Raw genomic sequence first — 23225 nt, 5'->3', positions numbered from 1 at the left:
TACAGCAGCACAATTAAGGTATCTATCAGATTTTTATCAAACAAGGGAAAAATCATATTGGACCAAGATAGAGCTAAATAGGGGAGAATGTACCAGAACATATACTTTATAAGTGGGATGAAAAACCGGTGCAATACAAAAGTTCACCAGTACTGCATCATTTACTCAACATATGGAAGAAGATTCACATAGAAAGGAAAAAAACAAATTACCAACTACCAAAATTATTATTGACGCAAAATCAACTAATGCCTTTTACAATAGATAACCTTTCCTTTAGAGAATGGGAGAGAAATGGAATTAAAAGAATAGAAAATTGTTTTTTGGGAAACAATTTATTAACATTTGAACAAATGAAGTACAAATATGGAATAACTCAAAGTACAATGTTTGCATACCACCAACTGAAAACCTACTTAAAGGATAAATTAGGAAGCAGACTGAGATTACCAGAAGGAAACAGCTTTGAATATATGATTACAGAAACAACGATAATAAAAAGATTTATAACAAACATGTACATTAAGGTGCGAGAGAAGGAAAATTATAAAATGATATAAACCCAAACAAAAGTGGGAAAAAGATTTAAACATAAAGATAAAAAATGAAATATGGGAAAAGTTATGCTCTGGAACTATAAAAAATAAAATAAACATGAGGTTATGCATAATACAATATAATTGGTTACACAGGCTATATCTCACCCCAAAGTTAAATAAATGGGATCCAACATTATCAGATAGATGTTTTCGCTGTAAGAAGGAAATGGGAACAATAGTACATGCAATTTGGGCATGTGAGAAAGTGAGAAAGTTTTGGGATCTAAATCAGATATTAAATAAAATCACAAAAAACAACATACCAAAAAATCCAGAGATCTTTCTTCTAAGAAATAAAGATTAGGCCTCAAACAGGATGACGCTCAAAAGAGATTTATTATTATAGCCTTAGCTGAAGCAAAAAAAATGTATAATGTCAACTTGGAAATCAGAAGAGAGCCTGAGAGTACAGCAATGGTACATGGAAATGAATAAATATATTCCATTGGAAAAAATAACATATAATTTATAAAATAAAGTCACATTATTTGAACAAATTTGGGAACCGTACATTGAACACAACAGAGAGGGCTTGCCTCTGACCACCACCCCCTAAAATGATAAGAAGACAAAATGACCTGATCCAGTGTGTAAAAGTGGATGACACAATTTTCTTGTTTATTTTCATTGTGTGATGACATTGTTTAATGGTTTCATTGAATTGTATATGTTGAACGTTTAATGGGTTTGGAGGGGGGTGGGAAGGAGGGAGGGAAGGTAGGGGGGAAAAAAGGGGAGAAATATTTAAGAGGGAAATGTTTATATGTATTTTGATTGATATGGTTCATAGTGAGAAAAATAAAAAATAAAAAGGATATGGAGGAGTCACATGATGGACTAGTGGCTGGTAGGAGACTACCAGCCCTTTCCAGAAAAGAAGAAATAAAGTGAGAAAATACAAAGTTCAAGAAACACAAAACATAACAAATAAAAGATAAAGTTGTAGAGAAAAGAAATAAAATGGAACCCAAGAGGGAAAAAGTAAAAAAAATGGGAAAAAAAGAAGAAAAGACGCCGGAAGAGAAAGGAGAAGGCCTTACCTGCAAGACGAAACAGGGAGTCATCATGGAGAAAGAAGAGAGCCCGTTCTCCAAGGTAGGTGACGACCCGTAGAGTCACGACCCACCGACCGCTGGACTGCAAAAATGGCTCTTTGAGCCAAACAAAAGTGCGCTCACTAAGGAAAAGAAGAACACCAACTGGAGGGGGGCCCAGCTGAGGAGCGGGTAAACACAGCGCGACCATCTGAGGGATGCCCGACACCAGGGCTCTCATCTGGAAGAAGAGGAAAGTGACAGGAAAGGAGTGATAGGAGCGATAGGAAAGAAGAGCAGCAGCAGAGGCCCAGAAGAGAGGACCAACAGCAAGAAGCCAAGCAAAAAGAAGCCCCGCAAAGTGAGGCAAGCAACTCATCAGGAAAGTCAGAAGAGACACAGATACAAGGAAGAGAAGAAGAAGACACAAACACAGGTGCAGACACAGAAGAAGAGGAAGAAGAAGAGCATGATCTGCACAGAGTAATAGAAGGTAAAATAGATGGACAGAATATAGATAAAAAAAATTTCAAGAACAAATGAGAGCGTTAAAAGAATGGTTGACATTAGAATTTAGTGAAATGAAAAGAAAAATGAAAAGTGCAGAAGAAAAAGTGAGTAGAATAGAGCTCGTCATGACAGAAATAGGGAAAAGATTAGAAAATGTGGAAGAACAAGAAACGGCTATAGAAATGGAAGTGAATGACTTGAGAAGAAAATTGGAAGAAAGTGACAAAAAAGTTAAAGAGTCACAAGAGTTGTTAGCTCAGAAAATAGATATGATGGAAAAATTATAGTAGGCGAAACAACATAAAGATAGTGGGCCTAAAGGAAGATGAAGAAGGCACAGATATGAAAGAATTTATAAAAGAATGGATCCCAAAGGTCCTGGGAATGACAGAAATACAGAAAGGAATGGAAATAGAAAGGGCACACTAGCTCCGAAACCATAGATACAGCAAAAACCAAGATATATTTAAGTAAAATTTTTGAGATATACAACAAGAGAAAATATACTGGAGCTGGCAAGGAATAAAATTAGAGAAGACAAAAAACCCATTGGAATACAAGGATCAAAAAATATTTTATTTACCATGACATAAATTTTGAACTCTTAAAGAAGAGGAAGGAGTTTAATACAGCAAAATTGATCCTATGGAAAAAAGGTTATAAATTTATGTTAAGATAACCAACTGTGCTTAAAATATTTATCCCAGGGGGAGCAAAACAGACTGTTCTCGGATCCGGAGGAAGCTTGAGAATTTGCAGAACGACTGCAGGACAAAAGAAGAGATGAAGAGATGTAACAAGAATGAAGAATGGCAATAAAATACATATAAAGATGTAAAAATAATGTATATGTAAGAACTAAAGAAGGGAAAGAAAAGGGAAGAAAGGAAGTAACGGGGAAAAAAAAAGAGGGTGAGCTTTGGTATATGAGAAGAAAAAATTCTTTTCTGGAGTAGGTTGGGTGGGAGAGAATAACCATCATTGCGAAATCAGTTGACGCTTGCGAACGGGTTCGCAATCCAAATTGAGAGGGGAGTTGTGGTTGCCCGGCAAGAGACAAGGGGCAACTCAGGGGGGGGGGGGGTACATTTGGGGTTAAGTGAATACTAGATGTGGGAGTTGTTGAAGTATTTTATGTTTTAAATGTGTTGTCATACATTGAGTTCAAAAAGGGAAAATGGGGAAAAGGAGGATGGTGGTGGTGAGGAAGCGGAAATGAGGTGTACACAGGATATGAGATGGCCATGTTGAACTATATGACTATAAATATTAATGGAATACATAACCAACTTAAACTAAAAAGGCTATTAAATTTCCTGAAAAAAAGAAAAAATAGATATAGCATTTGTGCAGGAAACACATCTAAATAAAATGGAACATAATAAATTAAAGAGAGACTGGGTACGGCAAGTAGCGGCAGCATCACATAATTCAAAAGCTAGAGGTGTAGCTATATTAATTAATAAAAATGTACCAATCAAAATAGAGGAGGAAATAATAGATCCAGCAGGGAGGTATGTAATGATAAAGTGTCAGATATATTCAGAAATTTGGAATTTGATCAATATATATGTACCTAATGAAGAGGATCAAAAGTTTATGCAAGATATTTTTTGAAGATTGTAGATACACAGGGGAATATATTGATAGGAGGGGATTTTAACCTTAATTTGGATCCAATGTTGGATAAAACTGGACAAATGACTAGCAAAAAGAATAAAGTGGCCAAATTTATGGTTAAATCAATGCAAGAAATGTAACTTAAGGATATATGGAGGAGGCAGCACCCAAGGGAGAAGGAATACTCATATTATTCGAGTAGGCATAAAACATACTCAAGGATTGATAGGTTTTTGTTGTCGGCCCATATTTCAAGGGAGAATTAGGAAAACTGAATATAAAGCTAGATTGCTATCTGATCATTCACACCTGTTATTAGCAATAGAACTGGAGGACATCCCACCAAGAACATATAGATGGAGGTTAAACTCCATGCTACTTAAAAGGCAGGAATTTAGAGAATTTATTGAACGCCAAATTAAAATGTACTTTGAAATAAATACGGAATCAGTGAAAGACAAATTTATATTATGGGATGCAATGAAAGCTTTCATTAGAGGGCAGATAATAAGTTATGTAACTAAGATGAAAACGACTACAATCGGGAAATAGAATGGTTGGAAAGGTAGATAGTAAGTACAGAAAAAGAACTAGCAACAAGGGATGATATAACAAAAAGAAGAGAATTGGCGAACAAAAAAAAATACAAAACATTACAAACGTATAAGGTGGAGAAGAACATAATGAAAATAAATCAAAAGTATTATGAGCTAGGAGAAAAAACACACAAATTATTATCCTGGCAACTTAAAACAGAACAAGCTAAAAGAACTGTATTGGCATCAAGGAAAAAGGACAACAAATTACATATAATGCAATGGAGATTAATGAGAACTTTACGGAATTTTATGAACAATTATACCAAACTGAGAACGAGGAGAAAGATGATAAAATAGAAGAGTTTTTAGTTACAATTGAACTGCCGAAATTGCAAGAAGAGGAGCAAAACAAACTGTTAAAACCATTTGAAATAGAAGAAGTACAGGATATATTAAAAAAGCTGCCGAACACTAAAACACCTGGAGAGGATGGATTTCCAATAGAATTCTATAAAACATTTAAAGAGTTATTAATTCCTCCTCTCCTGGAAGTAATGAAGCAGACAGAAGAAACACAAAACTTGCCAGATTTGTGTAAGACAGCAATAATTACAGTAATACCAAAGACAGGGAAGGATCCACTAACACCAGCATCATATAGACCAATATCTCTACTTAGTTCTGATTATAAGATAATACCAAAATTATTATCAAACAGACTGGCCGAATGTGTACCAAAAATAGTAAAACAAGATCAAATAAGGAAAGACGAACAGCGGATAATGTCGGTAAGTTTATTAATCTAATTCATGCAGTTCAAGGAAATAAGAAGCCAACAGTGGTTGCAGCTTTAGACACAGAAAAAGCCTTTCACAGGGTAGAATGAAATTATTTATTCAAAGTATTACAGAGGTTCAATCTACCTGAAAAATATATTAATTGGATTATAGCATTATATAATGGACCATTGGCGAAGGTAACAATAAATGGATATGTAACGAACCAATTTAAATTAAGCAGGGATGTCCACTATCTCCCTCACTGTTCGCTTTAGCAATAGAACCATTGGCAGAACTGATAAGAACAGAAAATAAAAGGGATAAATACAATGTCGAAGGAGTATAAAATGTTTATTTGCAGATGACATCATAGTATTCCTAAGAGAACCAAAAATATTAATAAAAGAACTACATAAGAAATCGAAGGAATATGGAGAAATATCAGGGTACAAGATCAACGCAAATAAAAGTGAAGTGATGCCAATGAGTAATGCGGATTTTATCAGAATTTAAAAAAGAATCATCATTTAAATGGCAAATACAAGGAATCTGATACCTATGAATTAGATTAGATAATAATTTAAGCCACTTATACAAATTAAATTATCAGCCACTAATAAAGAAATTGCAGGAAGACTTAGAACATTGGAAAGAATTACCGCTAACGTAAATTGAGGGTAAATTGCATTAAAATGAATGTCTTCCCAAGGATACAATACTTATTTCAATCGTTACCAATTCCCTTATCAGAGAAATTCTTTAATGAACTAAAGAGAATAATAAGGAATTTTTTTACGGAAAGGGGGGAAACCGAGGATAGCATTAGATAAATTAACAGAGAGGTACAACCAAAGTGGTTTGCAGTTACCAAACTTTAAAAATTATTATAGAGCAGCACAATTAAGGTATTTATCAGATTTTTATCAGACAAGGGAAAAATCAGATTGGACTAAGGTAGAGCTAGATAAAATAGGGGATAAGGAACTGGAACATATACTTTATAAGTGGGATGAAAAGCTGGTACGATATAAAAGTTCCCCACTATTGCATTATTTACTCAATATATGGAAGAAGATTCACTTAAGAAAGGAAAAAAACAAATTACCAACTACCAAAATTATTATTGACACAAAATCAGCTAATCGCTTTTACAATCCTCCCACCTTTCCTTTAGAGAATGGGAGAGAAAAGGAATTAAAAGAATAGAAAATTGATTTTTGGGAAATAATTTATTAGAAGTACAAATATGGAATAACTCCTGGTACAATGTTTGCATACCATCAACTGAAAGCCTACTTAAAGGATAAATTGGGAAACAGACTGAGATACCAGAAGGAAGCAGCTTTGAATATGTGATTACAGACACAATGATAATAAAGATTTACAACAAACATGTACATCAAGCTGCAAGAGAAGGAAAATGATGAAATAAGCTATAAACCCAAACAAAAGTGGGAAAAAGATTTAAACATAAAGATAAAAAATGAAACATGGGAAAAGTTATGCTCTGGAACTACGAAGAATATAATAAACACAAGGTTATGCATGATACAGTATAATTGGTTACACAATTATTGGTTATCACGCCCCAAAAGTTTTTTTAAAAATGGGGCGTGATCAGATGGGACATTATCGCTGTAAGAAGGATGTTTTCCCTGTAACAAGGAAATGGGAACAACAGTACATGCAATTTGGGCATGTGAGAAAGTGAGAAAGTTTTGGGAAGATCTAAATCAGATAATAAATAAACAAAAAACAACATACCAAAAAATTCAGAGATCTTCCTTTTAAGTAATATAAAAAGTAAAGAATTAGGTCTCAAACTGGATGAAGTGCATAAAAGATTTTATTATGATAGCCTTAGCTGTTGCAAAAAAATGTATAATGTCACTTGGAAATCAGAAGAGAACCTGAGAATACAGCAAATGTACATGGAAATGAATGGAAAAAATAACATATCATTTAAAAAATAAAGTTACCTTATTTGAGCAAATTTGGGAGCCCTACATGGAACATAACAGAGAGGGTTTGTCTCGGACCGCCACCCCCTAAAATGATAACAAAGACAAAATGACTTGATCCAGTGTGTAAACATTTTTCTTGTTTATTTTCATTGTGTGATGATATTGTTTAATGGTTTTATTGTATTATATATGTTGAATGTTTAATGGGTTTGGAGGTGGGTGGGAAGGGGGGAGGGAAGGTAGGGGGGGTAAAAAGGGTAGAAAATGCCACTGTGTATATTTAAGAGGGAAATATTTTTATGTATTTTGATTGATATGGTTCACAGTGTGAAAAATTTAAAAAAGGAATTACAGAAGAGCCTTTCCATCCAGAACACAGTATCTTTAACCTACTACTCTCAAAAAGATTGGAGAAACAGTTGGTATCGCGGTTAGCGCAACACCATTACCATGCCAGCGATCGGGACCAGAGTTCAAATTCTGTGCTCTGTAAAGATTTTGTACATTCTCCCCATGTCTGCGTGGGTTTTCTCCAGGGACTCCGGTTTCCTCCCACCGTTCAAAATGTCCCAGTGGTCGTAAGTTAATTGGGTGATGCAGGCTTGTGGGCTGAAAGGGCTGTATGTTTAAATTTTAAAAATTGGACTGCTAGGGTGAGGAATAACTTTTTCCTGCAGGCTGTAAGATTGATGAACAGCATCCTGTAACATGTAAATCATCCCAAATATTTATGTTAATTTATTTTGACTAATTGTGTGATCGTTATGTACTGTGGGTTGAGTGTTTTTGTGTGTGCACTATTGTCAGGTCACTCGCCTGAGTGCTACTGGTACCATGTAACCCAGTACTACCTGTTGCATGGTCTGGTGGTCAGTGACTAAACTGGCTCCCCTACCAGGCTTGCCTGGTGCGGAGGGTGGCGAGACAAGACCTGTCAAAGGGCGTTGTGAAGTATGGATAGGGCATCCCTTGCATCACAGCTTGGTCTGGCCATTCACTGCAATAGAACTTCTCCTAACTGTCTTGGACTTCACCATGCCACAGGATCTGGGAAGAGATGTTGAGAGGGTGGGTCTGGACCTGTGGAACCCCCTACTTACCTAAATCCTTTAACGCCCAAGCTGTTCCTTTCTGAGGAGTGGGGTATCCTCATATCAATCCCCACAAGCTAACTGAAAGGAACCATCATCATCCTATGGGATAGAGAGCCAGTACTGTCAGGAGAGACGTGGTTTTGTTGGGTTGTATATTGTAAGGTAAAACATCATGAGATGGGAATGTGTAAGGAGTTACAGGGAGTGTTTGGGAGATGGACAGGGCTGTAACAAGATGTGAATGCATCCTTGTACTTACAAGATAAGAAAGACATTGATGGATTGAGAGGCAGGAAGCTAGCAGGGAAAGGATAGCAACAGTTTTAGTCATTGGACAAGTAATGATATGATGATGTTCTAAGCACATATCCAAGGGTATAAAAAATCACCATTTTGCTGATAACGGCAGAATGCATTCTCCGACTAACATGGTTAGTCGCAAGTGTTACAATCCGGGTAATAAAGAACAAAGAACCCTGATTTCGACTCAGCCTGGTGTTTGTCTCACTCATTCATGAACAAAGCAGACCTAACAATATGTACAACCAGATGATAAAACTTGAACTTGAACTTAAAGTGGAATGAAATGCTCCTGCACATTCATATTAAGAAAAAGGATATGTTGGAGTTTTGAAAAGCATGGTTAGATATCGCCAGAACCAAACAAGTTTAATCTAAGGTTACTGTAGGAACTGAGGAAGGAGAATGCTGAACAATTGGGGAAGATCTTTGCATTGTCACTGAGGACAAGAAAAGTTCTGGAAGGTTGCAAGAAAGGAAACTGAGGAAATTATAGATCAACAAGTCTTACACCAGTGGTTGGCAAGCTGTTGGAGAGCATTCTGCGAGACAGGATTTACAAGCATTTATTTAGTGAGGCATAACCTGATTAGGAATAATCAGCATGGCTTCAAGAGAGAAAGGTCATGCCTCACGAGCCTGATTGAATGCTTTGACAAAGCACATTGATGAAGGTAGAGTAGTGGATATAGTGTATCTGGATCCGTGCCAAGCTCATTCAGAAAGTAAGGAGGCATGGAATCCAAGGAAGCCTTGCTTTGTGGATAAAGAATTGGCTTGTCCAGAGAAGGTGTAGATGGTTCATACTCTGCATGGAGGTCAGTGACAAGTGCTGTTTCACAAGGGAATGGCGGTGTTGTGGATAGTCTATAGGGTTGCCAGCGGTTACAGAGGGACATTGATAGGTTGCAGAGCTGGGCTAAGAAATGGGAGATGGAATTTAAGCCAGAAAAGTGTGAAGTGGTTCATTTTGGTACGTCACATTTGAAGGCAGAATACAAAGTCAGGTTTATTGTCAAGAACATATCTCACTAAATTTGTTGTTTTGAGACTATTGGAAAGTATATACATTAATGCAAAGAAGAGAAAAAGAAGAGAGGTACTCTTGGTGATTCATTGTCCATTCAGAATCTGATGGCAGAGGGGAAGAGCTGCTTTTGTAATCTTGAGTGTGCGTCTTCAGGCTCCTGTACCTCCTTCCTGATGGTAGCAGTGTGAGGAGGGCATGGCCTGGATGGTAAAAGCCTGATGATAGAAGCTGCCTTCTTGAGACACCGCCTCTTTTAGATGTCCTTAATGGAGTGAAGACTGATGCCCATGATGGCACTAGCTGAGTTCACAACTCTCTGTAGCCTTTCCCTATCCTGTGCATTGGCACCTCCATACCAAACAGAGATGCAACTAGAGAGGCACTGTTTGTGTTGTATTCTCCTTGCCAAGGGAGGAACACAGAATTGCAGTGGCTTCAGAAAGGATGGTCACTTTGCTGCTCCTCTTGGTCAAAAGAGAGAGCAGATAGCCACTTGTGACTCACCTAACTCTGGGTAAAAGAAAGCAAGGTCATTCTTGTTTCTGGATCATAACCATTGTGATGGTTACTTAGTCGGACTCATACCTGAGTTTGTGAAATCATTGTGGAAGAAAACACAAGTTCCAAAACCTCCAAGCAAGAGAGGTAAAACATTCGCATGTAGAAACAATTCTCTGAAAACAACTCTACAAGAATTTTATGAGTTTTGAGAAGTCTGAGGCCTCATACCTACTCCATAATTACTTTTGACCAAAAATTTTAAGAATGTGAGTTTCAACACAAAACTGACTGAACTTAAAAAAAATTATTCTTTTTACAAATGTGCCTAAACTGTAATGGTTTTGGGATCTGCTCCCCCGCCCCCTCCCCACCACACAGACACATTATCTGCACATTTGCACATAGTGGGGTGAAGATAGAGTTAAGTAAGATTTTATATTATTAATAAAAATTGTTCATTTGAAGATACCATTGTCTTGGTGAATTTCGATTGTTGTTGGTCTATGTACCTAACAGTGCATGAAATGTGCTGCTGCCAACCATGGTGGAGGCAGGTACAATAAGATATCTTAAAGACTATTAGATAGGTAATGGAACTGAAAAATGGAGGGTAATATAGTAGGGAAATTCTTGGCAGTTGTTAGAGTAGGTTCTATTGGAACAACACTGTAGGCCAAAGGGCCTGTACTGTGTTGTTAATTTCTATGTTCTAGGTTCTAAAGACAGAGAAACAGGCAAACCGAACAAACAAAAGTATTTGTTGCAACAAAACTTGGAATTAATGAAAGAAAACATACTTTACTGGTGATGATGTGTTTTCAATTTGTAGAGGATAAAGATCCACTCCACTTATATCTCTGAGATTCAGATTCAACCTGGGAATGGGGAGGAGGTGGGGTATTAAAAAGAATATTAGAAATAAAAAAGTAAACCATCCTGACATCTAGCATTCAAATGGCACCTCTGTTACCTTCTCAAAGTTGACAGCAGGATTTGGATCAGCTAGGAAAATAGGCTGCAGGAAGAACATAGCAGGAATAAACAGGACTCTCTCCCAGGGAAGGTAGGTCTTGTTCTGATGGGATGGTTTGCATCTGAACTGGAAAGGGACTAATGTCCTTATGGGAAGATTTTCTGGTGCTGCTCTAGAAGGTTTAAACTAGATTTGCAGGGGGGTGGGAACCAGAGTACCTGAGAAGATAGGGGAGAGAAGGGGGATAAAGATAAAGAGAAGATTGCATGTAATGTCAGAAGTCAATGGGTTGTACATGGTAGCAATTTTTTCTCAGGTGCATCTATTTCAAGGCAAGAAGTATTAGAGGAAAGGTGGACGAGCTTAGAACATGGATTGGCATGTGAAATTATGACATGGTTCCTACCAGTGAAACATGGCTGCAGGAGAGGCAGGATTGGCAGCTCAATGTTCCAGGCTTCCGTTGCTTTAGATAACGATAGAATGGGGGAGATGAAAGGGGGAGGAGTGGCATTGCTCATCAGGGAAAATATCAGAGCTGTGCTCAGGCAGGACAGACTAGAGGGCTCATCTACTGAGACAGTGTGGGTGGAGTTGAGGAACAGGAAAGGTATGACCACACTCATTGGGTTGTATTATAGATTGCCTAACAGCGAGAATTGGAGGAACAAATCTGTAGAGAGATAGCAGACAGCTGCATGAAACATAAGGTTATGATAGCGGGAGATTTTAACTTTCCACATATTAACTGGGACTCCCATACCGTCAAATGTGTTCAAGAAAGTTTTCTAAATCAAAATATAGAGGAACCAATGAGAGAGAGTACAATACTGGATCTCCTGATAGGGAATGAGACAGGACGGGTGGCAGAAACATGTGTTGGAGAACATTTTGGGTTCAGTGATCATAATGGCATTAGTTTCAAGTTAATAATGGAGAAGGATGGATCTGGGCCTCGGTTGAGATTCTAAATTGGAGAAAGGGCAATTTTGAGGAAATGAGAAAGGATCTAGAATACATGGATTGGGATTGTTTTCTGGAAAGGATATGCGAGGTGAAATTTTGAGAGAACAGAGCCTGTATGTTCCTGTCAGGATTAAAGGCAAAGTTAACAGGCATAGGGAGCCTTGGATTTTGAGGGATATTGGGGATCTGGTTAAGAAGAAGAGACATGTGTATAGCAGATATAGGCAACAAGGAGCAAATGAGGTACTCATTTGTATAAAAATACAAGAAAAACTTTAGAAATGAAGCCATGAGGTTGCTTTGGCAGAAAATGTTAAGGAAAATCCTAAAGGTTATGATCAAAAGGATAGTAAGGGACAAAATTGGTCCCCTTGAAGATCAAGATGGTTGGCTTTGTATGAATCCAAATGAGAAAGGGGTATCTTAAATAGGTTTTTTGTATTAGTAGTTACTCAAGAAACTGGGACAGAGCTGTGGGAAATCAGGAAAACAAGCAGTGAGGCCATGGAACCTATACACATTAAAGAGAAGGAAATGCTTGCTGTCTTAAAGCGAATAAGGGTGAATAAATCACCAGGGACTGACAAGATAAAGGTATTCCCTTGGACCTTGGGAATTATAGGGGCTCTGGCAGAAATATTTAAAATGTCCTTAACCACAGGTGTGGTGTCAGAGGATTGGAGGGTAGTTTACAGTGTTTTAAAAAAGCTCCAAAAGTAACCCTGGAAATTATAAACTGGTGAGCCTGATGTCAGTAGTAGGTAAATTATTGGATGGTGTTCTAAGAGATTGGGTAGGTGTACCAGTATTTGGATAGCCAGAGACAATTAGGGATGTCAGCATGGTGTGCAATAGGTCACGCTTAACCAATTTTATAGAGTTTTCGAGGAGGATGTAAGGAAAGTTAATGAAGGAAAGGCTGTGGATGTTGTCAACATGGACTTTAGTAAGGCCTGTAACAAGGTTCCACATGGGAGGTTAGTCAGAAAGGTTCAGACACTTGGCATTCATGGTGAAGTAATGAACTGGATTCATATAGTACGTTTGAATGGGAGAAACCAGAGAGTGGTGGTGGATGATTGCTTCTCAGACTGGGGGCATGGGACTAGTAGTGTGCCTCAGGGATCGGTGTTGGGACAATGATTGCTTGTCATCTATATCAATGATCTGGAAGATAATGTTGTAAATTGGATCAGCAAATTTGCAATTAACACAAAGATTGGAAGCGTTGTGGACAGCGAGGAAGGCATAGGGATTTGGACCAGCTGGAAAAATGGGCTGAAAATGGCAGAAGGAATTTAATACAGACAAGTGTAAGGTATTGCATTTTGAAAGGACAAACCAAGAAAAGACACACACAATAGGGCACTGAGGAGTGCGGTAGAACAGAGGGAACTGGGAATACAGATCCATATGGACAGGGTTGCAAACAGAGCTTTTGGCATATTGGCCTTCTTAAATCAAAGTAATGAGTACAGGAGTTGGGATGTTATGGTGAAATTGTACAAGACATTGGTGAGGCCAAATTTGGAGTATTGTGTGCAGTTTTGGTCACCAAACTACAGGAAAGATACCAATAAGATTGAAAGAGTGCAGAGAAAATTTACTAGGATGTTGTCCGAACTTCAGGAACTGAGTTACAGAAAAAGGTTGAACAGATGACGACTTTATTCCCTGGAGCATAGAAGAATGAGGGGAGATTTGATAGAGGTATTTAATATTATAAGGGGGGATAGACAGAGTAAATGTAAGTAGTCTTTTTCCATTGAGGGTAGGTGAGATACAAACCAGAGGACTTGGGTTAAGGGTAAAAGGTGAAGAGATTAGGGGGAACATAGGGGGAACATCTTCACTTGGAGAGTAGTAGGAGTATGGAATGAGCTGCCAGCTGAGGTGCTGAATGCAGGCTCAGGTTTACCATTTAAGAAGAATTTGGAGAGGTACATGGATGGGAATGGTATGGAGGGCTATGGACTGGGTGCAGATCAGTGAGACTAGGAAAAAAAAATGTTCAGTACAGACGAGAAGGGCTGAAAGGGCCTGCTTCTGTGCTGTAATGTTCTATGGTTCTAAATGAGAAAGTCAAGACTGGATCAGCAGGAATGTCAGTGGAAATAAAAGTGTGGCAAAATGCTTCTACTTTTACAAAGCAATACCTTTGGTGCAGCTGGACACCATCTTCTGGGGAACTCATATGTGCTGCCATCTCTGCTCCAGTGTCAGCATGGGCATCTGGGTTTGGTCTGCAACAGAAATATGAGGATAAATCCACATTCTAAATGGCAAGATGCAATAAAAAAAAACTGATTCTCATCACAAATGTTCTTTTTAATTCTATTGAAATGTAAACCCTGTTATCTCCCTGTGCCCAATACAGGGGATCTTCCTCTGACATTAGTTGTGGATATCCTGCTCTGCACCAGTCACAGGCCATTTTGGCCCATGAGCCCGTACCGACCAATTTACACCCAATTAACCTATATCACCCGGTACATTTTGAACGGAGGGAGGAAAGTAGAGCCCCCTGGGGAAAACCCACGCAGACACAGGGAGAACAAACAAACTCCTTACAGACAGAGTGGGATTAGTACCCAGGACCCGATCACTGGCGCTGTAAAGGTGTTGTACTAACTGCTACGCCAAATGTACTTCTTTCTATGAATATCTCTGATAACTAATTATAATAATAGGGATGAAAAACCACAAGCAGAAGTTGTACAAAGAGGACGTGAAAACCAGGTGCAGCATTCACCAATCACAACAATGTTCAGTGAACTGAACTGATTAAACAAATCAGATGTGTGAAGATGCTGTTCTGAATGGTAACAATTTGCAACAGTCAAGTGTAACCTCTCTGTGTCTGCTGAGAAATTCCATGCACAGAGTAAGCACAAAGCATTTCAGGTTTTGCCAAGATGGAGTCTGATCACATTGATGTTGTGAGAAAAACTCAGAATTTTATCCATAGCTCATCACATACATTACATTTTGTGATAAGGCGTCTGTGCCTCATTGATGCCCAAAACCACTCCCTGTGCAAGAAGAATTCTATTCTAGAAACTAGGTATAATATTCAATTCCCTGGAATCCCATCAGCTTTGAATTGCTTTCCAACCTTTCAGGATCTATTTATCTGTATCTCTTCGTATGTTTCTCTTTAGTTATGAACAATCCCAGTACCAACATGCCATTCCCTCCACAGCTGCTATCTGATGCACTGAGTTCTGCCAGCAGTTCATTTTTTGGCTCCCAATTGCAGTCTCTTGTGTCTCCAGTTCTGAACATTAAATTGAATCAAGTTGCGCCAGAACAACCTGACGAAGCAGCATTCTCTGGTCCACAGGGTGGAACAGAGCAAAACAAACATTAACAGACAAATGATTCAGATGCACATACATTATAAATAAATATTATTAATAAATAGTAGTCAGGGAGATTTGTTTTTGCAGTCATTCAACATTCTCACTGGTATTTGTTTATTTCTAGAATGTACTTGCTACTCCAAAGTAAGGGCCCAAAGCCGGGATTACACTGGTTGAGGCAGAGATGGGAGTTGGATTTGGGTAAAACAATTAATGAAAATTGGTGGGAAGGTTTGTGTCTAAATAGCATGACAGGGATTGTCGATGGCAGATACATGCTGGTGCAGTACAATTTCCTGCATCAGTTGTACCTCATCCAGCAAAAATTACATAAATCAAAGTGAGAAATTTCGGATCTGTGTTTCAGATACAGTGTAGAGGCTGGACCTTTATCCATTCCATCTGGCTATGTATGAAGGTGAGATCCTTCTGGATAGACCTGGGGGACATTCTAAAAAAAAATTTGAGTTTACACAAGACCCAGAATTATCCAAACACCAAATTCAATTTGTGAAGATCACTTTGTCGGTAGCCAGGGAGTGTGCAATGGTTGTGTGAAAGTCCAATTTTCAACTGAATATTACATGATGGAACATGGAAATGCAGAGTTGCGTTCCCCTGGAGAAGATTACTTGAGGAAGAAGTCTGGCACGTTCACTGAAGTGTGGCATCCGTACCTGAGGCACAGAGAGGGACAGATAATGCCCTCCCCCCCTCAAACCTTGAGTAATGACTTAAGATACAAACTGTCCCAACTGATAAATAGAGAGTGAATTAAGGTTGTGGCACAGACGACATTTTGATTTTTAGTTTTACCTGTATTTTTGTTTTATTCTTTGCTTTTTATGGTTTATTTAACATCCGGGGAAGGCGGGAGTGGGGTGGCGAAGAAATATTGGACTCTATATAATATTGTGTGATAAGAAAAAGTTTTATATTGTTTGTATATATTTGCTTGAGTCTTTTAAAATAAAATAATCAAAAAATAGTTACTGGTGGTTCTGGCTCTGATATACTTGAATCCTTTTCCCCAGGAGTAGCTGGAAGGTGCTGCATTCAGGGTGGAAGGGGTCCTTCCTGATTTTGCAAGTCCCCTTTAAATAATGATCCCAGTCAATCATGATGACAGGGGGGAAGGGAGACCCCAGCGATCCTCTCTGCTGTTTCTATAGTTTTGTGGATTGACCTCTGATCTGATGCTGTAAACAATGGTTTGCCAGCCACATACAGCTCTTTGACATGTAACATATGGTTTGTGGAAAGACGTTGGCTGGAGGAGATACTGGCACTCCCAAAGTGCACCGGACACTCCAAATCAGGGGTTCCTGGGAATGGGGACTGGAGGAACAGAACCTACAGAAGAGTGGAGTGAGCAGTGTATGCTAGTCGGCTTCTGTTTGCTCCAGCCAGGCCACACCACAGTAGAGCACTGCCAACGTGGGAGGGTTGAGCAAAGCTGAGGGTCCTCTGCAGGGAGCGGCCACAGGTGTCGGGAAGCTGGAGCTGGGTGAGGAGACCTCTGACAAGGCATGGCCTGCCCAAGACATGGGATGTCTGTCCAGGCACTCCGGCAGGAAGCAAGATGACAGATATGGGGAGGAGAGGCTGGAGGGGTACCCAATGAGGATTTTATACATTCTCCCCAATAAGGTCCTCGTTCAGGCACCAAGCCAGGACAGAGCTGGAGCTAGCAGCAACAGTGAAGGTCCTGTCAGTGGCCACGAGCAAACCCTGGCCCCACTGGATGGAGAGTCAGCATCAGGCAACACAGAGGTTATAGTCTGCTTCATACCCCAGCCTCCACCCCCAGCAGCTGTACCCCCCCCATCCCACCAGCAACTGGGAAGAGGGGAGTGGAGGATGGGACGGGAAGGAGCAGAGTATGGGACCCCTGGCCTTGCGCTGCTGCAGGAGGCAGCTTTGCATCTGGCCGCTTCCTGTGTGGTGCGCTCAGCTGTGCACGCTGCAGTGGTGCAGGTGCCTGCAAAGACCAGTGGCAGCAGCGTACCCGAAGAGGACACATCAGAAACAGGAGCTGGAGTCGTGCATCCGGCCCATCAATCTTGCTCTCTCATTCAGTGAGATCATAGCTGATATGGCCATGGATCCAGCTCCGCCTTTCCCCCATAACCCTAAATTCTCCTCCAATGCATCTTTATATTTAATTATATGTTATATTTAATGACACAGCCTTTTCTGCTTCCTTAGGCCAAGATTTCTACAGAAAATATCAGGTTTTTGAAAATATTTGATAAGCTTATGTGTACATGGTGATTTAAAAAAAAATTTTGACATACAGCACAGTAACAGTGCTTTTCAGCCCATGAGCCCATGCCACCCAATTAACCTACATCCCCGGTGAGTTTCGAACAGTGGGATGAAACCAAAGTGCCCGGGGAAAACCCACGCAGACACTAGGAGAACGTACATACTCCTTACAGACAGTGGGAATCCTGGTCCTAATCGCTGGTGCTGTAAAGGCGTTGCACTAACCACTAGGCTAATCGTGCCACAGACACAGCAGCTCGATGTTCTTCCTTTTAGTGCATTCCATGTGTGTTTTCATGTATATGTTTGCTTGTTAATGTCTGGTTTGAACGTGTGAACCCAATCTACAGTCAACAAGATCCTTGAATTTAAGTTTTCACCATAGCAGGGCCGTTGCTGGAGTGTTTCTGTGCTCATGTAATGTGCTGGAGGAGATTTTCCCAACACTGAATGAACCCTTTGTCGGGTCTGGGAGGAGTCAGAGGAAGAGGAGACACAGGAAGCAGAAGTATGGACGCTGGTCCGGCATACTAGACAGACCTAGAAGACAACTACACAAACCACCACTACCCAGTATTTTTCTTATCAATGCCATATCCATTACCAACAAAATGGATGAATTTAAATTACAGATCTCAGCGAACACACTCATTGAGGACTGTTGTATTCTGTTAATAACAGAGATGTGGCTATTCGCTGGGATAGAAATAAAGACACAAGGGAGGAGCGTCACACATGTATGTACTTAACAATTGGTGCAGTAATACATAGATCACAGACAGTCATTGTTCTCCTGAGCTGGAGTACCTGACACTTAAATGCAGGCCTATTTACTTTCCATGGGAGCTTACTATTGTCATAGTCACAGTTGTTTACATTCCACCAGGCACTAGTGCTTTAACTTTGGGCTGGCTATTTTCTCAACACTAAATTTACAACAGAGCTCCTACCCTGAATCAGTCCACATTACAGCTGGAGATTTTAATCACGCAAACTTAAAGGCTGTCCTCCCAAAATTTGAACAGCATATTAAATGTGCTACCAAGGAGAAAAACACACTAGATAAAGTCTATTCAAATATTAAGAATGGCTTTAGGTCAATACCGTTATCACACCTGGGCCAGCCGGATCATTTATTCATACACTCCCCTTAGAAGGAAAACTCAACCCACAACAGTCCTTATAGTGGGTTTTGGCTGGAAGGAGCTTCCTTGCAGCTGCAGGATGCTTTGAAAGAGTTAACTAGGACATTTTTGAAGATCAGGATTTGGAGGTGTACAATCAGCTGAACTCTGTTATATACAGAACTGTGTTGACAATGTCACCGTCAACATATATATTTGGGTGTATTCCAACCAGAAGCCCTGGATGACAAAGAAGGTCAAAACTCTTCTCAAGGATAGTATTACCGCCTTCAGGTCTGGCGATAGAGCACTATATAGCACTGCCAGAGCCAACCTGAAGGGAGGCATCAGGGATGCTAAAGCGGCCTATAAAAGGAGGATTGAAGAGCACTTTATCAATAACGATCCACAGTGAGTGTGGCGGGGCATCCAACATCTCACCAATTACAAATTCAGCAATGGTATGACTGTCGGCAGTGATGCTACGCTGGCCGGGGATCTTATTTGTTACATTGCTCAATTTGAGGTGAAAGGCAGTGGAAATGGACACAACACCCTCCTGAGTGTCCAACAACCAGGTCTTCCTTGTGCAGGAGTATGATGTAAGATGGGTGCTCAGGGCAGTGAATCCAAGGAAAGCCGCTGGCCTTAACAGGAAGGGTGTTGAAGGAATGTGCATACCAGCTCTCTGAGGTCTTCACAAAGATCTTCAACCTGTCCCTGTCTAAATCCATCATCCCACCTTGCCTGAAATCTGCCATTGCCAAAGAAAAAAGGTCATCAGCGGCCTCAATGACTTTTGTTCGGTGGCACTTATACCGGTCATCATGAAGTGCTTCGAGAGGCTGGTCTTGCAACATATAAAAGCCAGCCTCCCACCCACCTTTGATCCATATGAGTTTGCCTACAAGGCAAACAGATCTACAGTGGATGCCATTGCTACTTCTCTTTACACTGTACTGACCCACCTTGAACACCAGAAGGAACTATGTGAGGATATTTTTTATAGTCTGCAGTCCTGCCTTTAACAGTGTCAACTTGAGCAGACTGGTTACAAAACTTGCTGAATTAGGGATTTCCAAACGTATTTGTCTCTGGATTAAGGACTTTCTAATGAACTGCTCTCAGACTATTAAAATTAGCACTCACCTCTCCTCTGCCCTTTTACTCAGAACTGGCTCCCCACAAGGGTCGGTACTGAGTTCCATCCTCTACTCTTTATACCCATAATTGGGACTCCACATATTCTAACACCATCATCAAATTTGGGGATGACACGACTGTGGTTGGACTTGTTCCAAGAGGAGACAAGGCAGTTTACAGGGATGAAGACCAAAGACTGACAGTGTGGTGTTCAGAAAACAATCTTGTCTTGAACTCCTCAAAAACAAAAGAACTTATAATAGATTTCAGGAGGAACAGTACAGTTTCAGATCCATTACACATCAACGGGGACTGTGTGGAAAAGGTCACTGCTTTCAGGTTTCTAGGTGCGCACTTTGCTGAAGATCTCCCTTGGACTACCAATAGCATCGCAGTAGTTAACAAGGCCTCAGATTGAAGAGACTGCCATCCGTGCGGTACCGGATGTAAACAGCGTCTTCATTGTTGGGATGGCAGTCTCTTCAATCTGAGGCGCCTGCAAGCTCACACCAAGACACAAGAGAAACTTGTCCGTGAACTACTCTTTGCAGACGATGCCGCTTTAGTTGCCCATTCAGAGCCAGCTCTTCAGCGCTTGACGTCCTGCTTTGCGGAAACTGCCAAAATGTTTGGCCTGGAAGTCAGCCTGAAGAAAACTGAGGTCCTCCATCAGCCAGCTCCCCACCATGACTACCAGCCCCCCCACATCTCCATCGGGCACACAAAACTCAAAACGGTCAACCAGTTTACCTATCTCGGCTGCACCATTCCATCAGATGCAAGGATCGACAATGAGATAGACAACAGACTCGCCAAGGCAAATAGCGCCTTTGGAAGACTACACAAAAGAGTCTGGAAAAACAACCAACTGAAAAACCTCACAAAGATAAGCGTATAGAGAGCCGTTGTCATACCTACACTCCTGTTCGGCTCCGAATCATGGGTCCTCTATCGGCACCACCTACGGCTCCTAGAACGCTTCCACCAGCGTTATCTCCGCTCCATCCTCAACATCCATTGGAGCGCTTTCATCCCTAACGTCGAAGTACTCGAGATGGCAGAGGTCGACAGCATCGAGTCCTTGCTGCTGAAGATCCATCTCCAGAATGGAGGACCATCGCCTTCCCAAGATCGTGTTATATGGCGAGCTCTCCACTGGCCACCATGACAGAGGTGCACCAAAGAAAAGGTACAAGGACTGCCTAAAGAAATCTCTTGGTGCCTGCCACATTGACCACCGCCAGTGGGCTGATAACGCCTCAAACCGTGCATCTTGGCGCCTCACAGTTTGGCGGGCAGCAACCTCCTTTGAAGAAGACCGCAGAGCCCACCTCACTGACAAAAGGCAAAGGAGGAAAAACCCAACACCCAACCCCAACCAACCAATTTTCCCCTGCAACCGCTGCAACCGTGTCTGCCTGTCCCGCATCGGACTTGTCAGCCACAAACGAGCCTGCAGCTGACGTGGACTTTTTACCCCCTCCATAAATCTTCGTCCGCGAAGCCAAGCCAAAGAAAGAGTTAACAAGGCACAGCAATGACTCCATGCCCTGAGGATTCTTAAGAAGGTCACAACCTGCAGGATAAACTGCTGGTGTTCTTCTATCTCTGCTCCATTGAGAGTTTTCTGGCCCACTGCATTCGGATACGGTTTGCCAGCTGCTCAGCAGCAGACAAGAGAGACCTTCAGAGGGTCATCAGTATGGCCCAGAAGATTATCAGCTGCTCACTGCTCCCTTTGGAGGATTTATACAGATCTCACTGCCTCAGTAGAGCATCAAAATCCTGAAGGACTCTTACCACCCTCGTCATCATCTGTTTGACCTGCTGCCCTATGGTAAACATTTTAGGTCCATTAAATCATGGACAAACAGACTTAAAATCACTTTTTACCCCAGAGTCATACGTGAACTGAACACCGCCAAACATTGAATATTGTATTGTTTTATTGTGTTTTTATATTTTATTGTTTGATGAGTGTGAGCACCATCAGGATGTGCGCTCAATTTTGCTGTACTTGTGCAATGACAATAAAGGTTATAAGCATAGAACCAGAGAACATTACAGTACAGAAACAGGCCCCTTTGTGCCAAACCATTTTTTTTGCCCAGTCCCATTGACCTGCATAGTCCTCCATACCTCTCCCATCCCTGTACCTCTCCAAATTCTTCTTAAATGTTAAAATTGAGCCCGCATTCACCACTTCAGTTGGCAGCTCGTTCCACACTCCCACCCCTTTCTGTGTGTGAAGTTCTCCTTCATGTTCCCTCTTAAGTTTTCCCATTTCCCCTTTAACCCATGTCCTCTGGTTTGAATCTAACCTACCCTCAATGGAAAACCCCTATCTATCCCCCTTCATAATTTTAAATACCTCTATCAAATCTCTCTTAATTCTTCTATGCTCCAGGGAATAAAGTCCTGACTTGTTTAATCTTTCCCTGTAACTCAGTTCCTGAAGTCTGGGCAACATCCCAGTAAATCTTTTCTGCACTCTTTCCATCTTATTGATATCTTTCCTGTAGTTAGGTGACCAAAACTGCACACAATGCTCCAAATCTGGCCTCACCAATGCCGTATACAACTTTAACATAACATCCCAACTCCTATACTCAATACTTTTGATTTATTAAGGCCAATATGCTAAAAGATCTTTATAACCCTATCCACTTTCAGGGAATTATGTATCTGTATACCCAGATCCCTTTGTTCTACTGCACTCCTCAGTGCCTGATCATTTACCATGTGTGTCCTTTCTTGGTTTGCCCTTCCAAAATGCAACACCTCACACTTGTCTGCATTAAATTCCATCTGCTATTTTCAGCCCATTTTTCCAGCTGATCCAGATCCCTCTGCAAGTTTGAAAACCTCCTTTGTTGTCCACAACACCTCCAATCTTTGTGTCATCTGCCAACTTGCTGATCTAATTTACCACATTCAATCCAGGTCATTGATCTAGATGACAAACTACAATGTTCCCAGCACCGATCCTGGAGCTGGCCTCCAGTCTCAGAAGCAATCATCCACAACTACTCTCTGGCTTCTACTGTCCAGCCATTGTCACATCAAGCTCACTACTTGACCATGAATATCTAGCATCTGAACCTTCCTGACTAACCTCCCATGTGGGACCTTGTCAAAGGCCTTACTAAAGTCCATGCTGACAACATTCACAGCTTTTCCTTCGTCTACTTTCCTGATAACCTCCTCGAAAAACTCTATAAGACCGGTTAAACACGACCTATCACATAATGTATGAGTAAATATTTTTGTAACAATAAATGCATGCAAGGTTAAGAACATGTATGTAATATTTTTTCATGTTTGTGTGTCTCAAACATCTGAAGATTACCATATGTTAACCAAGTTACTCTGCAGCAAATGTACCACTCTAAGATGCAGCCGGCCAGGATGCTCTCAGG

At 40.6% G+C, this 23225-nt stretch overlaps 1 protein-coding gene across 13 annotated transcripts in view; it reads right to left on the bottom strand.

The window, feature by feature from the left end:
- lrch1 (leucine-rich repeats and calponin homology (CH) domain containing 1) overlaps window positions 1-23225 on the bottom strand; it is a 415951-nt gene that overhangs the window by 95514 nt on the left and 297212 nt on the right. For 11 of the 13 annotated variants that reach the window (XR_011341921.1, XR_011341922.1, XR_011341923.1 and 8 more), the window contains 2 exons: window positions 14066-14152; window positions 10768-10845 (listed from right to left, as the gene is read on the bottom strand). Coding sequence is in view for 9 of the 13 variants with exons in the window: in XM_069890277.1 (XP_069746378.1) it covers window positions 10768-10845; window positions 14066-14152 (165 nt within the window). In the remaining 4 variants the exon portion in view is untranslated. The remainder of the gene's footprint in view (window positions 1-10767; window positions 10846-14065; window positions 14153-23225) is intronic. The other 2 variants (XR_011341924.1, XM_069890276.1) reach the window with 1 other exon arrangement.

The sequence above is a fragment of the Narcine bancroftii genome, chromosome 7 (assembly GCF_036971445.1).
Source record: "Narcine bancroftii isolate sNarBan1 chromosome 7, sNarBan1.hap1, whole genome shotgun sequence".
Lineage (NCBI taxonomy): Eukaryota > Metazoa > Chordata > Chondrichthyes > Torpediniformes > Narcinidae > Narcine > Narcine bancroftii.
The sequence above is the reverse complement of the archived record's forward strand: the minus strand, read 5'-3'. Positions and strand labels throughout refer to the sequence as shown.